General features: G+C 33.3%; 1 protein-coding gene across 1 annotated transcript in view; it reads left to right on the plus strand.

Moving 5' to 3' along the window:
* Positions 1–17,251, plus strand: part of fzr (fizzy and cell division cycle 20 related) — a 59,493-nt gene that overhangs the window by 16,552 nt on the left and 25,690 nt on the right. Inside the window, exons 3-5 of the mRNA XM_069838368.1 lie at positions 7,824–7,931; positions 9,131–9,313; positions 12,205–12,354. Of these exons, the coding sequence (XP_069694469.1) occupies positions 7,824–7,931; positions 9,131–9,313; positions 12,205–12,354 (441 nt within the window). The remainder of the gene's footprint in view (positions 1–7,823; positions 7,932–9,130; positions 9,314–12,204; positions 12,355–17,251) is intronic.

Here is a 17,251-nt window from a genome sequence, read left to right on the forward strand (position 1 = left end):
ATTTGTTACCGATACTAATTATTACTTGGCCTATATTCAGTGGCGTAGCATGAAATTTTGAGCAGGAGAAGCTAACTCAAGTTGTCTTTCATGTATATATGAGAAAACGTATTACAAACATATAGTCTTAACCCGTAATTGGTGAGGTGATGACTGTCAGTACCCCAGCCATTGTAAGAAAAGAAGCCTGGGCCAGGTGGATGTGCGGAGATATATATTTTTTTTCATTGCATATTATGCTGCCTGCTTCCCTAATTTTGAAGAAAACTTAGCTAAAACTAATAAAAGTACTTGATTATATAAATTAAAAATTCAGTTTGATTATCTGAGTGCTACGATACAAGTTTCTAAGTTGGGGTAAGTGCAATCCCCATCTCACCAGTTACCTGACTAGAAAAATACCTCACCACTTACGAGTTAAAATAAATAATAGTCAGTATCAAGTCAGTAGTCCGAAGATTGGTTGGAATCTCGTAAGTAACACCAATAAGGTATGACCTCAAATGGTACATAGTAAAATATGATTCACGGTTTACACATATCTCTAACAAATAGACACGTATAGTATAACATTAGCTCACTCCCTGTCATACTTAGAGAAATCACAATATTAACGGTCAATAGATACAGTATTAGCACAGTCTACTATATACAGTCGCGAAGCTCAATATGTAGTAAAAATGCAAACAGGGGTAGTTGCCCACCACTAGGATCGCTACTATCGCCTCATCATCGCAGATCTCTCTCCTAGCAGCCGACAAAATATGTTACACTATCGTTGTCGTGTTCTTTTGGAAAAATTAACGCCTTCCTTCCATTATGTAAATATTAAATGCATAAAGTTAATTTATTATTTTAATGAAGTATATTAAATTCCACCACAAACTCGAAGATACCTGCAAGAAATAAGTTAATATAATTTTTGTTTGTGCAAAACGAACTGAAATTTACAATAATAGCTTCACTCATTCAAGATTATAGCGATAATTAACTATGAATTGAAACCAATAAATATTAATTTGCACTTCTCTTTACAACAATAATAATGGAAATATGAATTAATGGAGTAACTTACGTGTACCGGTACTTGTAGTGTAGGCTTACATAGTTAATAAAATGGGATGAGGTTAAGCAATAATAATCACACCAGAATTGGAAATAAAACGTGATCAATACATTTTATTGTAACAGACTTGTTCTACGTCTCTAGTTAAAGCAACAAATAAAAATAACAAAAAAATTAACAGCTATAATTAAAAACATATCCTTTGAAGAAAAAATTAGGCCTAAGCAATAATAATCCCACCAGAATTGAAAATAAAACGTGATCAGTAAAGTTCATTAAAACAAACTTAATTTTTCTACGTCTTTAGTAAAATAACACATAAAAATAATAACAAAATTAATAGCTACAATTAAAAATATATCCTCTGAAAAAAAAAGTAGACCTAACCTTTATTTCTCTGGAAATTTATAGCAGCCTAAGTGACAGAACTTTGACCGGTATCTAATGTCCTTTCGGTTGGACTGAAACATTTCATTGTGAAATTTAAGGATATAGCCTAATGTATTCTAACAGCCACAAAGAACTTCAAATTAAGAGTTTTGTTTCTGCACAGCATTCTTGTGGAAACCCAGGAACCTTTCTGAATCTTTCGGAAATCGGAAAAAGGATAACTCTGGCCTCTTTCTCTTACTGTTGCTACAATTTATAGCACTACAAACGTCTCCTCCTTGTCCCATATTATTATTCCAATTATTATATTTTAGCCATTAACATTTTTATTATAACCAATAACGAACATTTCACAAGCATCAATGTGAAATACGCAACGAGCTAGCACTCGATAGAAATACGACACAGTCGAAAGTCGACCATGGACAGTCTATTGTTTCTAGTTGCTAACCGCTTGGAGCGCTTTATCACGAGATTTGCAAAAAAAACACCTCAAGCTTCGCGACTGTATATAGTAGACTGTGGTATTAGTATCATTACGTAAGTATGCATCTGTCTTTTGGTTGTGTCCTTCATTGACAGCAAGGGAGTCGTCATTTGTTCTTTAGATCACACTTGTGTTCAACTGAACACAACTCACGAAAGGGATAACTAGGAAAAGAAATTATTTTCAATGTAAAAGCTAGCTTCTTGCGAGCCTTGCGACCAGGGTAGTTTAGTTAGAAAGGGATGGAAGATCTGCGTGGTGGGTTACACAGAAGAATGAGTGAAAGGAACCAGTCTGCTTGGAAGCTGGTATGTGCAGGCTTCTTGTTTACTGCTGCATCACGAATCATCTTAATCTACCGCATCACAATATTTAACGCATAAATATAAATCCTATTAAAATTAATAACTAATTTTGTTCATAAACTGCAGGTTTATTATGAAATTATTATTAACTGGGGAAGCTAAGCTTTTTAACTTACATTGATGCTATGCCACTGCCTATATTACACTATCAAATTTCTGTGTCACAGAATATGATAAAATTTTTGATCAAATATATATGATCAAATGTAAGATTTTGACTATATTACACTATGTCAAAACTTTGATAATATCTTTTATCACAGTTCTAATAATGGATCCACAATAGTTCTATGATTGTTGTAACTGTAAAATATGTAGTAATGGTTACTGCATTAATACTAAAGAAGAAATCAATGAAAAAATGTATTTCATCGGCTTAGAGTGCACACCTGCTAACCAACAAAAAGGAAATTTTACAGGAGAAACAAAAAACTGAGTATAAATTAACTCTGAAACTTTAGGACCAAATCCAAAGTACAGGTGGTGAAGTTTCAGAGTTAATATAAACTCAGTTTTTTTTTCCCCCCTGTAAAATTTCCTTTTTGTTAGCAGGTTTACACTCTAAGCCGACGATTTAGGTTAGAGATTGGAGTGGGGAGAAAAGATACAAAAGGACTCCATCAAACTCTAATGAAAGAACTTTTGTGCGAGATCGTGCGTATTTGCTTGGTTTCCACACAAAACCAATCTGCGGAAAGTCTAAAATTCCACATTCAATATTCCCAACCTAACACACATAACAATTTCCCTCTTCTTACCGCTTAAGTGACATATTGATTTTACTGCTTTAGGCTTTTAACATATTATTTTTAGAGACTTTCAATATAGTAATAATTATAAATTGGAAACTTACCACTGCAATTTCACTTAAATTTCACTGTTAATTATTGTTTTTAAATATTTGCAATAATTAAGTAAACTCTACAACTCCACTAAAGTTACTGCATTCGTGATGCAAGTAACATTAAGGAAGCCGTGAAAAAATCAACAAGATTCCATAGACTGGGGGGAAAAGAAGACAGACGTATATCATGGCCTGCTGCAGTATAGTAAACACAGAAAACATTTTAAAGCAACAATGTTGAAGATAGATATTTTTGTTTTACAAATTTGCCGTCATTGAACAGAAACCAAGATGGAGATTTCATTGCAACTAATTAGAAATTCCTCTTTCAGGTATGTAATAAACAATCTTCGCACAAAATAATGTATGATACACGAGCGGTATGTTTTCTTTCAATTCTCGGAAATTAAAAAAGCTCAACTATGTTTCGCTTTTTCAAACTTTTCCTCGAACATGAAAACTTCAACATACCGCTCTTGTAACGCATATTACTACAGTGTGAGGATGTGAAATTCTATATATACTAAGTATTTAATAATGGATGATAAAACATTTCATGTGACTCATAATGTGATATTAAAAGTTTTGTGGTTTTCACAGACCATGTGTACTTAATGTCCGCCATTTTCTTTCTTCTCAGTCACCGATTTTATCAAAGGTACGGTGATGACCATAACTTTTATCACAGAACTATGTCACAGGTAGATGTGATCATATATGCTATATTACTCTGTAAAAGGTTTTATCATATATATTTTATCAAATTTATGTGACACAGAAATTTGATAGTGTAATATAGGCTAGAATTTTTATCTTTAGGAGTAGGTATATCTAGGGATTGTTTTCAGTTTTTTGACATGGGAATTAGTTCTTCTGGAGGTTCTGACATATCTATGCATTGTAATACATTTATCAAAATATGAATATGGCTATGGCTATTATGTCACGAGACATAAATTTCTTCGAAATCTTAACTGTAGGCCTATTCTCGAGCAGGATATACACTGTATATTTTTGACATTGACCCTTCTTCACCCTTGCGTAATGTGGGTCATCCTAGCTTTACTACTCATCAGAAATTTTTGTAGTAGATAAATTTTTGAACTTTGAAGAAAGTGTTATGCAATGCAGTAAAGTCTTATCATTATTTGTGTGATTAGAGAACCATACACGTGTGTATTCAAAATGCACTTAATATCTTTGTACAGTTACGTAAACAAAAGAGAAAAAAAGTCTTATCTACAACCACTTGTTTACACAATCGCATACTACTGGATTTACTATAGGGTGTTTAAATGTGCTGCTCTTTCTGTATTGTTTTCATTCCTACTGTATGTTAATTAAATTGCTACACTGAAGCATGAATACATTTGCATTTGAACGTGTATAATAACCTAGGATGGCAAAGTGACTTGTAAATGAAGTTCCAGCTATTACTGTTGCCTTCATCTGAAGACAGTCTTATCTTTATTATTAGATAAGAAATACTATATAATTTGTGAGAAGTAATTAATTGCCTCAATGCGACAGTCATATTTAATTGGATGCTGTCAGAAATATAGTATTTGCATATCTTCGTAATGAACAGAGTAAAGTGATGAACTGTTAGCTGACTGGCTTGGCTTTATGCTCCAGATACCTTGGTTCAGATCCTGGTAGAATTAGAACCTGTGAACTAAGCTCGTATCAGGACAGGAAATCAAGAAGTAATTCCATTTCCTCCACCATAATTTTAGAAATGTATTATTACCATCTTCACAATCACAATCTCCACTGCTGTAACCGTCACCACCACTGCCACTGTTATTACAATGATCACAACGAATACTGGTACCACCACAATCACCACTACTGCCATGATTGCCACAACCACCATCATCATAGCCATGATCATCATCATGAATTGTCGACCTGGTTGGCGAGTTGGTATAGCACTGGCCTTTTATGCCCAGGGTTGTGGGTTCGCTCCTGGGCCAGGTCGATGGCATTTAAGTGTGCTTAAATGCGACAGGCTCATGTCAGTAGATTTACTGGCATGTAAAAGAACTCCTGCGGGACAAAATTCCGGCACATCCAGCGATGCTGATGTAACCTCTGCAGTTGCGAGCATCGTTAAATAAAAACATTTCGTCATGAATTTACCAGCATAACGATCATTTCTGCCACATTGTCACCACTACCACATTCATTACCAACCTCATGGTCTTGATCAGCATCACCGCAATCACCACTGTCATAATCTGGCCATTATTTTCATGAAACTCGCCATGTTCACCGCCACCAGAACACCCTTCGCATTGGGATAAGTTGTGTAATCTTGGCTTGTATTTGTCCTCTACATAGAGTTCGATTACCTTATTGTTGTCCACATCAATCATCATTTCTGTGAACCATTGTTAGCTATTTAATACCATTGTCAAAATTGTCCCAGTTGTTTTTGCCAGATGATATACTTGTACTTAAATATTAATGTAGAATAGGAATGGCAATCTGTTATAGCAACATTTCTTAATAATGTTTATGCTCGACCATGCCGAAATGTAGTAATTATACACCTGGTAGCAATCCTTTAATGCAAATCATTAAAGTACACCTATTCATTAAAGTTCAGGTTTTCGATTATTCTCGGATATGCAATCGAAAGACAACTAGGGAAATGTCACGGAGGCTGGAAATCCAATACTGTCGCAGAAGGTTATGTTCTGTTACTATAATAATTAGCGTTAATTGTAAATAATGTTCAAATAAATTCAATTTGTCATCTTGTTTTTCAATTTTAAATAAATTCCCAAGTTATATCAAGACTAATGTTCTCTAGGTTATATCAAAGTCAATGATATTCGTGCCTCGGAAAAAATCAATACTTTCGCGTCTGCGCACATCTCACAATTCAGGTCAGTTCCGTTCATCACTTAACATAACCATAACATGAAAACTTATGAATAATTTCAAGTTAGAAATATGGTCGAGCATAAAAAGTCGTATGAAACTTGCCTATAATGGTAATTAAGACGCTCGTATGAAAATTATGAAACTCGCTTGTGCTCGTTTCATAAACAAACATACTTGCGTCTTAATTACTACCATTATAGGCTCGTTGCATAATGTACTATTAATGCATGTTTTATTACTTAGAGTCACTATAATGTAAGATTATTTTGTTCTTTAGCATTTTATAGGTCTATTACCTTTGTAATATAGGCATTAAAAACTGCATCAGTAATTAATTTTAGTTTTAAACTTGAAATTTTAAAGCACTATGATAATGTGCCAAACCAAATCATTCTCTCCATTTATAATTTATATCAACAAAATGAAATTGCCATAAGAACTGAACGCGGAACTACTAGCTGGACTTCCATCAACCAAGGTGTTAGACAAGGGTGCGGTCTTTCCCCTCTGTTGTTTATTATATATATGAACTATATTTTATACATTTGGAGGCAAAGTCATCATGCTGGAATTCAAATTAATCGAAACACACTTCTCGATACACTAATGTTTGCCGACGATCAGGTTATTATCGCAAAAACAGAGGATGCTTTACAAAGAGCCATTTATAATTTGCAAATAATCGCCTCTGATTTCAATATGGAAATCTCAAAAGAGAAAACAAAAGTCATGGCATTTTCGGGAGAGAACCCAATTCCAAGTAAGATCATGATAAATAATACTTTAATTGAACGTGTTAACTCATTTAACTATTTAGGTTATAACCTCTCTTACATCACTGATGAAGATATGTCAAACAAAATATCTAAATTTATAAAAATCACTGGCGTCATTAACGCCGTCTTCAAATCCTCCCATGTTCAGAAACATACAAGGCTAAAGGTATATAAAACACTAGCTCGACTGGTCCTCACTTACGGTAGCGAGGCATGGACAATCAGAAAAGCTGATGAGCAAAGGCTGACGACAGCGGAAATGAGGTTCATGAGACGAACAGCGGGATGCTCTTTGCTGGAACACCGTAAAAATGTGGACATATTGCAGGAACTCAAAATGGATCCTATAGTTAATTTTGTTCAACAATATCGACTTCAGTGGAAAAAACATGTCGAAAGGATGGATCGCACTAGATGGCCTAAACAGATTCTTACTTATGTACCAAGAGGAAAGAGGAAATTGGGAAGACCACGAAAGCGCTGGCATGAGACCGTAACAGATCCTGTAGGGTCTAATACGTGAGGGATATGATGATGATGATGATGATGATGATTTTAAAGCATAAACCTATTCAATTTCCGATTTTCTTTTAATATGATGACATCTCTCGTGCAATGAAAACAAAAGCGTTTTCCATGCAGTTTCGCTCTGCTCTGTTTAATATGTAACTCGATGTTTTCCAAACAATAGTATATGGGTTGTGTGTATAGCTACATAAATATCAAATGAAATACTTTGCAGTACAGTGTTAAAGTGCATATTGTATTTTATTACTTAAGTGTGTGATCTATTTATATGGCTTGGTATCTCCAAAACCAGATGTTTTTGGACTTGGACATGTGATCCTAATCAATAACTGCCTACTCAGTTTCCTGTACAATTTTTCGAAGTTCGTATGAAATTGACATTAAATATGATTTTTATATCTAGTTCCTTTTCAGTTAGTCATGAATATTTCATAAAATATAGAATGCTATTAATAAATATATTTCATGCTTTCAGTCAATCATTTCATTGCTGCCACAAAGTCCTGGACGTATCAACAACAGTGATAGATTTATACCTTCACGAGCTGGGAACAACTGGCAAACAAAATTTGCATTAATCACAGTAAGTATTGTACAAAGTATTTAACATTTCAAGAGATAATAGATATGTAGGCAAGTAAAAAAAAAAGAGTGAGAATTAATTTTTTGCTTGCAAAATACATTAGGCAGTGTCAAGGTTGATGTTGTAGTTCTTCAAGGGGTTAGGTACAGCTAAATATTTTTTCTTTAATGCACATATTATTCCAGCATATTTTACTGAAAAAAATATGCCCGTATCTGCAATAGTTTTTTGAGTTATGATTTAAAAGGCAGGATGCTGCAACCACAGTTCCTCCTGACAATGGATAGCACCATGCCCACTCTAATAAATTTTTATTTTTTGTCTGGAAGCAATATTTCTCATACCACTGATGAGAAAGAATTTGGAAATTAAATTTCTCAGACCAGTAACCATCTTAGAAATGGCTGCTTGTTTGTAAACACAAGAACGTGATTTTTGGTTTCAAGAAATCATAGCCTACATGAAAAATGCTTAACGCTCATTTCCCGTAAATTACATTTTCAAGAACTGTTTCCTTGATATCTCAAAAAATATCCAACATTCTATGATGCAATTTTTTGTCTATTTATGCCTGTCATACCTGTTTCGGCCGATATTTAGCTAAAAGTTTGCATGCTCTGGGTGGCTCTTTAACCTTTCCAACTCAATTTTCTCCATTTACATTTTTTTTTACTAAAAGTGCTACTCCCGCTCCAAATTTTGTACTGTGTGCATGATTTGTTGTAGGTCATCTTAAAGGTGTGCTTAACAAAACTTTCTATCGTGTTTTTCCTTAAACTTCACGATTTTATGTGAAATATTTATTTTCTGCTATACATTACAATTTTTACCTTTTCTATTTTTTCTTAGCTCTTGAATAATCTGTAAAAAGTAAATAGCAGGTTATGTTTCAGGGAGTTTGAAAGGTATGTAGAGCAAATTACAGGCAAAGATGTGACAAAAATGTAAAATGCTTAGTAGTAGTTTTACATTTAAAAAATTTAATAATTAATATAATTTTTGACCAAATGCGATGAAATTTTGCATGAAGGCTTTGTATATGCAGCAAGATCTGTGTATACATTTTCAAAGACCTAGCTCAAGTGGTTAAGAAAATTGAAACTTTTGTATTCATGTGTATTAATATTATGTTATACAGCTGTTACTTTCTATATTCCCATAAACTCTTCACATCTCAAAATATGCTATTGTATTAATAGGAAAGTGGCAGAAATGGTTTAACTACTAAAAAGGCTCGTGAAAACGGAGAAGGAAGCCGTGATGGATTAGCATATGTTTGTTTATTGAAGAATGAACTTCTTGGTGCCAGTATAGATGATGTCAAAGGCCAGTGTGATGAAAGGAGGGCGTTGATGCAACTGGAAGGAGTGAATCTTTTTCAGGTATGAAATTTGAAACTCTTAAAGTAGCTGAAGGGCTAGAAGAATTTATGGTACTACTCGACCTTAAAAATTATGATCTAATTTCGATTTATTTCCCACAAGCAGTGAAGTTCAATATTATCTGCTAGGTTTTACTCGTAATTGTTAAGATAAATCAGAGACGAAGTTCTTTACTTTTGTGAGTTTGTGTTTTTCATAACAATTTTTAAAAGTGAGGCACTAGAATGTTGAGTGAAAGTGATAGTGACAATGACACTACTTCGAATCCCGCTGATTATATACTTGAAACTTTCTTCCCTTCCTGTGTGTAAGAAAAGAAAACAACTGTCTAAATTTAAAGAATCATGGTTTTCTATTTACGTACTCTTAGGCCCAATTGTATAAAGCTCTCTGACTAAAGATCAACTTTGATCAAAGATCAGAAAGTGAACCGAGATCAGACACTTCTTCTATTATATAATACTTTTCCGCGATCAAATTACCTTGGTTCAAATGCAATTTAAGTTCACGTGAAAAGGATTTGGCAACATCGCATAAACAGGTGAAGTATGTGATGCGTGGGCATGTTGTACAGGTTTGTTCAGTGTCGCCAATTTAGTGAATTTAACTCATTTTCAACGACAATTTCTTTAAACTTTTATATTGCTTAAATAGAGATTTAGCGACCTTTTTAACACCCCATTGTGACAAAATTGAATCTTTCTTTGTTGATAATGAGAAAACTAGCGACTTTACAACTACTTCTTGGCGACTTTCCGTACACTCTGTTGGAGACACTGGTTTGTTTTGTGCGTTGTAAGTAATGGCGAACAATAAGAAGAAGATTGACAGTTTTCCAAATTGTTATCATGTTATGGTGCTTGATACTGCTAAACACAATAAAGCTTTATAAAACGACAATTTTCGTTTAGTAATACAGTTAATTGAAAATTTATAAATGTACCTATCATATCCATTAATAATTAATGGTTATAAACCTAGTATAATTATAGGTTATGTTATTTGATACTGCTGAACACGATAAAGCCTTATAAAATATAAGAATGTTTGTGTATTAAGGCAAGAAATTGAAAACATATATACCATATGTATTAATATTAATAATAATGGTTATTCTTTTTGCACAATTTGCCACTCGTATATTTCAAACAAAAAGAAATAACTGAACTTGGATCATCTAACTTAATCGGAGAAATTTTTTTCAGTCAAAGTTGACTTTAGTTTAAGACATTAATCTCAGATTAGACTTTATACAACACAAAATTCCAAGTTCAGCTAGAACGAGGATAAATTTAACCTCTGATCTAAGATTAAATGGTTTATACAATCGGCCCTTAGTTAAATATGGTAGAAAAACTAATATTTTGACAAGTGTAAGGATAGTGACAGCCAATTCCGTGTTTGTCATGGTAATATGATATTCTAAACATTAAAAAAAACTGCGGATATTCGTCAGAAATGCATCCCACAGAAAGAAAAGTTCAACAGAAAGGGTTTTTTTGTTTTTCTAGCTTATTTATTTTTTTAAAGAGTGGTGTAAGTAAAGAAACAGGCTATGAAATTAAAGCGGAATTAAGAATTCTCACGTTTTTTGTCAGCTCATTGTGTGTCGTCATTGAAAAAGACAAAGATGAACATTTTTGTAGTGTTGAAACATAAAAAATGGTTGCAGTTACAATTGTGAAAAGATTAACACTGTCCATACTCATATCACATTTCCTTTAAGAATAAACATAAGTATTGTGTATGACGGAAAAAGGATGTCCCTCCTTGGTAAATCTAAAATCTGGCAACCCTGGTAAGTAAAGTTTTCAATTTTTTTTTTTTAATAAGAGAGCACTGTTTCCTAAATTACTGAAAAGAGATCATGTAGACTTGCATCTTTTCTATATGTAAAATTGAACATGTTCAAAGCCTTAAAATTCTCCTTCATGTCAATCCATCTCATATAATTCTTTGAATGTACGTTGTAATTTAAGATGCAATTTAAATGATGCTGTCAGGAGTAGTAGAAACATACTTGGAAATTGGAGACTGCTTTAGGTGCAGAAGATATTGTTTGTGTTCTCAGATACAATTTGGAGAAATTATAGAAATGTCATGTTATAAGTAAGGCTCGGATAATAATTTGCTTAAAATTCTACAAATATGTATTTTGATATGCTTAAAAATTAAAAAAATATATGCTTATAATATTTCAAGTGAAAAATACAGTCCTTTATGAATTATTACATGCTTAAAATTAAGGGAACATGTACTGACAACTTACAAAATACATGCTTAAATTGAAATATATATATTTCTGTTATCAACAGTCTAAAAATAATTTAAATGATTATTGGTATAAACCTTTGCAATGTTATTTACACTTAAATCGGATGTTATTTACACTTAAATCAGTTCTGTAGTATATAAGGGAGTGAAAATACTTTCCGTTGTTAAGTTTGATTTGGCACATGAAACATGATGAAATGATATTACAAAAAAAAAAAAAAAACACTACAACATTTTTTGGGTAATGCTACTTTTGTATCTGGGAAAAATGTCTGTATACAAGTATGAGAATTCACGAAAACTGACCTTTTATATAACAATTAAAAAAAAATATATATTTTTAATTAAACATGCTAAAATATGTATTTAAATATTCTGAATCCCAAAATATGTAAGAATATGTGCTTCAAAAATCTACCAGGGTAATCAAAATTACCTAATTTGCAAATATTAATTGGATAGGCTATCTTTCACTAGTGAACTAAAATATGTATTTTCATAATTATCCGAGCCATTTTTATAAACGTAAAATTTTTCTTTAAGAGACTGTTTTATTTTACAGTTTGTAAATGTGTTCTACATTTTATTTCATGATGTCTTTTGTTTCTTTTTTTCAGTATACATCACCCAATAAGAATGCTAATAGCCCTGGTAGTGACACTTCTTCTTTAGCTTCCTATTCTTTGTCTCCTATTAGTGGAAAGAGTCAAAAATTGCTTAGATCTCCAAGAAAAGCAACACGAAAAATCTCACGCATACCATTTAAGGTATTTGTAATGTATTTTATTGTAAGTTTTAAATTCACTAAATTTACTATTACTTTGTATAGCTGCTTTACTTTTTGTATCTGTCTGTTCTACTAATACAGTGCCAGTCTAAAAGAGTCTGTGTCTTTGCAGGTAACTGTATTGAAATAGCCTTGAAACGTGTTTTGATTGCTTTTCAGTATAATCTGTAGGATATGAACTGCAAACTAAGACAAGCTTAGACATAAATAAAAGTAAGGTGTAGATAATTTGATCTTATAAAGTGGAATCTGTCTTAACAAACACGCATATTTATAGTCCCGTCGCCCTAATTTCTGGCAGCCAATCGTGTTGCAGGTCAGCTACATTTAAACGTGTGCGTCTTGTCATTCGCTGATGATGACGTTATTTATTTCTTAAGGCTCGATAAATACTTAATATAATCGCCCGCCATTTTGGCTCTTTCGTTGTCGTTCGCAGAAAGCACACGAAGACATTATTTGCCGCTTAATTATTTGCTGAATTACAGTGCGTTTGATTTATTATCATAGGAGCTACGACATGATAATGTTTAATGGTGTGGCAAATAGATTCCTCGTATGGTAGCTCGGCAACAAAAGAACAAAAATAGCAAACGATACTACCTACCTAGACTTTATAGAGCCTTCACTTCCTAAGATGTAAGCAAAGAGGAGGAGTCACGCCGGGAATAACAGCGTCGTGACTATAGCTGTAATTGATGTTACAGACAATTTTGAAAACAATTGAAAATAACATCTGAGAGTTCTGTTTATGCTTATCATTACTGTAATGTTGTCCCTTACTGACTAACAGCTGGCCTTATAGAAGTTACTTTTTTTTCTCCATTAAATGACCATTTGGCAAATTTTTTTATTCGTAAAACCATAATTGAATACAGGTCAACTGCTATCATTTGTGTGGTACATCCACCACAACTTAAGAAACGATGTCTTAAAGTAAGAAACGATGTCTTAAGTTGGCGAAATATTGGCATGAAGCAAAACATTGCTTTTTTGTGGATAACTAAAGCTGTGAGAACTTCTGGTGTTATTCATTTATGGAGACATCTTTATGTAAGGTAATTCCGAGAGAGATGCCCCACAGGGAGAGTCGCCCCACCCTTCTTTTCTCCTTATCTCAAAACCTCTAAGGAATCGACCTTGGGACCATTTGTTTAATTCGTATACGACCCTCGAAGGGCAAGCAGTGTAATCTTTGTGACAGTTTTTTTTGTGTGTGAAAAGTGAATAGAAAAAGAAAGTGCTGTTTTTCGTAGGCTTTGTTATAATATTTATAATTTTTTAAAATTCGTAATTTGGATAATGGCTATGTATATGTCGCTTAATCCAATATATTTGACAAGTACATACATTGTACTCCATTCTAAAAAAAAATTAAGTAATTGTCCATTATGGTTACCCTCAAATACATAAGGTTAATGGTCATGCTAAAGGGAGAGACGCCCCATGTACTTAAGAGTAATATTACCGTACATAACTAATTATTATTAGTGTCCTTGCTGCATTTATTGGAATTTTAATTGAATTATTATATTAGAATAGAATTATTATATACTAGAGGCCAATAATTTTTAAAGGGTGACCAAAACTTGCTAGAGGATCACATATTTTCAAGAGGTGTCCAATGTTCAAATTCATGAACATTTTAAGGAATACCGGTATTCTAAATTTGTTGCAGCGACATTTTCGATAGGTGCCCAAAGTTGAGGGCTTTCAAAATTTTAAGGGATATCCAAAGTTGTGTTTAAAAACACATTTCACGACCAAACGTTAGTCAATGCAATCCCAGAGATTTCTTCAATCTTACTGTAACTTTTTGGGGAATTGGGAATTAATGAAGCATCACATTGTTATGCAATTATTTAGAGAACAATCCACCGACTGAAATCTAGTGGAGTCTTCAAGAAACATCCAATGGCTGCAATTCTTCCTAGAGCAAAACCTTGAGTTACCTGTCAGGCAGTCAGAAGGATCATCCATCTCTCTGAAGAGGTCAAGGTATGTCGAGACAAGAAGTCAAGCAGTATTTTGACCTACTGGAAACAACTCTATGTGAACGCAATTTGTAGGAAAGCCACATAAAATAGAGGAAAGTGGCATCCAACTAAACAAATTTACAAGGAAAAGTGGTTGAGAAAAAGGGATCCAAAGACGTTTTCATTTCTAATTTCAAGTGAGAAAGGTGGAAATGATTCTGTCATAACATGTTGCAATTCGGAGGGAACATTTGTTCCACCAGCAATGTTTGAGAGGAAAAATGAAAGTTTTTTGACGGATTCCTAGCAGAAACGGAGATCTATATGAATCCAAAGTCCTATGTTCCATCAGAATTATTTATGAAGCGATTGAAGGAAAATTTTACTCCAAGAAAGAATCCTGGCAAGATTCTCTTAATTTTGGATGAACATTCAGCACACTTAGATAACATAAAATGCTAGAATGAGGACAATGAATCACAATTGTTTGCCTACCAACCTATGCAACTCAGGCACTTCAATTTCTTGATCGCTCACATTTTAAGTCTCTCAAGCATTATTTCAAGAAGAGAATCACAGAAATGGATGGCTTATAAAAAGCAAGCCTGACTACCCATCTAGAAAGCTGGACAAATGCTGCGTTGATAGTAATAGAGAGGTCATTTGTATTTCGAGCCAGAGGTTTCTATCCTTTCAATCCTGATGCAGTTCCTGAGCACCGCTTTAGTATTTATGATGCACCAATCAACAACACAGCTGTAAGAATTCCTTTCTGTGCCTCTTCAGTAAATCTCGAAGAAAAGAAAACATTATCGGCTACAAGTTCTAATGATAACAGGATAATAAGTTGTAATTTCGGCTCACGTGCCACAGTGGCAAATTCAGCGACAGCGACTCCTTTCAAATTCCTTCATGAAATAAACTATGTGCCAGCAATATCTTTTGCTGTGAACAAAAGAAAGCGATCGGTAGAACGCGTTACAGGTGGAGGTAAAAATGGAAATACCATCTTTGAAAATCTCCCAGTTCCAAAAAACTCAAAGTCAAATTCTTCAAAATCTAGTGGATATAGAAGACACTTTTGGAGAAAATATGAATAGAGTGTCGTCAAATGAAACAAAGTAGATAGTTCCTACTTTGTTGAGTGCCTTGAAAATTATCAAATGACGGAAATTGTTGATTGGATTCAGTGGCTTTCCTGCAAGAAGTTGCACAACATGTGGGCTAAGTGCCATATGTGTGGTCGCACTGAAAAACGAGCTCAGAAAATGAACTTATTGCAAAAATAAAATAAGCAACATTATTTAGGGTGTTATTTATCAACAGTAATCTCACTAGACGTTTTGATTTATCTAGAGAAAATCAAAACTCGAGTGGGATTTAATTGACTATTACACGATTAGAAGAAAGTATTTAAAGATTAGAAGTAACGGAGTACTCCAATACAATAAAATATTAATTGACTTACGAAAATACAACTGTCTTCAAATGTATTATTGTACCATCTCAACATTACAAATATTACGCTAGATGCATGCCAGATGGCAGTAGTGAGCAATGCCTTCTCGTCGGTCGAGAAGTTCTCGATCTATTATACACGATGGCAATGTTACTAGTCAAGAAGGCTTTGTTGATTCAGTTTCATTTTTATTAAAATGCAACATTCCACTTCAATTATCCGAATCCCAGTAATCAACGTCACTTGACAGATGATTTTCAATAAATCTTAATATTAAACAATCTCTGGTACGTGACTATAATATCATATAGCAGAAGCTATAACATAACCTAACTAATATATACAAGTGTTAGAAAAGTTTTAATTAACGACGATGACATAAAAAATAAACATGAATAATTTTAAAAGGAATAATTATTGAATGTACAATTTTCAAATTTGAATGTGGTTGGCGGTTCAATTGATGTTATATTGGACGTGTGCGTAATAGAAGTGAACTCGTTTATTTAGGCCTACATGAATAATTTTAAAAGGAATAATTATTGAATGTACAATTTTCAAATTTGAATGTGGTTGGCGGTTCAATTGATGTTATATTGGACGTGTGCGTAATAGAAGTGGAACTTGTTGATTTAGGCCTACATGGTGTATTCAACTTATTCAGGATTACCGAATGGTGCTCTTCATTTATTTGTAAATCGGATTTCAGAAGATGCATAGGTATGATCAGTGATTTTTATTAATTCTTGTTCTTGAATGCCAATGCGAGTCATATTTGAAACTGCTGTACATCGACTGGAGTGGTTTGTAATTATATATATATTTTTTTGACGTCCAGACCAGCGCAGTTTCAAATGTTGGCAAACAAAGAAACAAATGCTAGGGACGCGATAAAATTAAACAAATGCTAGGGACGCGATAAAATTGTGCAATAAGCAGCCATGATTGGTTGAAATACGTCCTTTCGTACCGTTTTATTGGTCAAAAGTAATATGACGTAGTAAGAGTGTAATAGTCAAATTAATAGTTTAATTTGGCAATTACCAAAGCGGGGCATCTCTTCCCTATATGTATGTTTATTACAGTGACATCGTATCTGATTAATTTTTATTTTACTACTTATTGTCTACGAATTATTGATTGTTTCATATTTTACATAAATCTTTAATGTATGCCACTTGCTATAACACATGAATAAAAATCTGCTTTGGTTTGTTTAATTTTTAAACGATAAAAACTTTAAGTGGGGCAACTCTCCCGGAATTACCTTAATAAATTTCTGTAGTGACACAAATTAAAACCATGGACTGTAGTTTACAGTATTCAGTCACCCTTTAAAAATGGCGAAGAGTGTATGAATGATAGGAAGTAAATTCTTCATACAATGAAGTTTTTGTAATAGTGTTCGTATTATTTCAGCTCTTACCTTTAGAAGAAATGCA

This window comes from Periplaneta americana, chromosome 10 (genome assembly GCF_040183065.1).
Source record: "Periplaneta americana isolate PAMFEO1 chromosome 10, P.americana_PAMFEO1_priV1, whole genome shotgun sequence".
NCBI lineage: Eukaryota > Metazoa > Arthropoda > Insecta > Blattodea > Blattidae > Periplaneta > Periplaneta americana.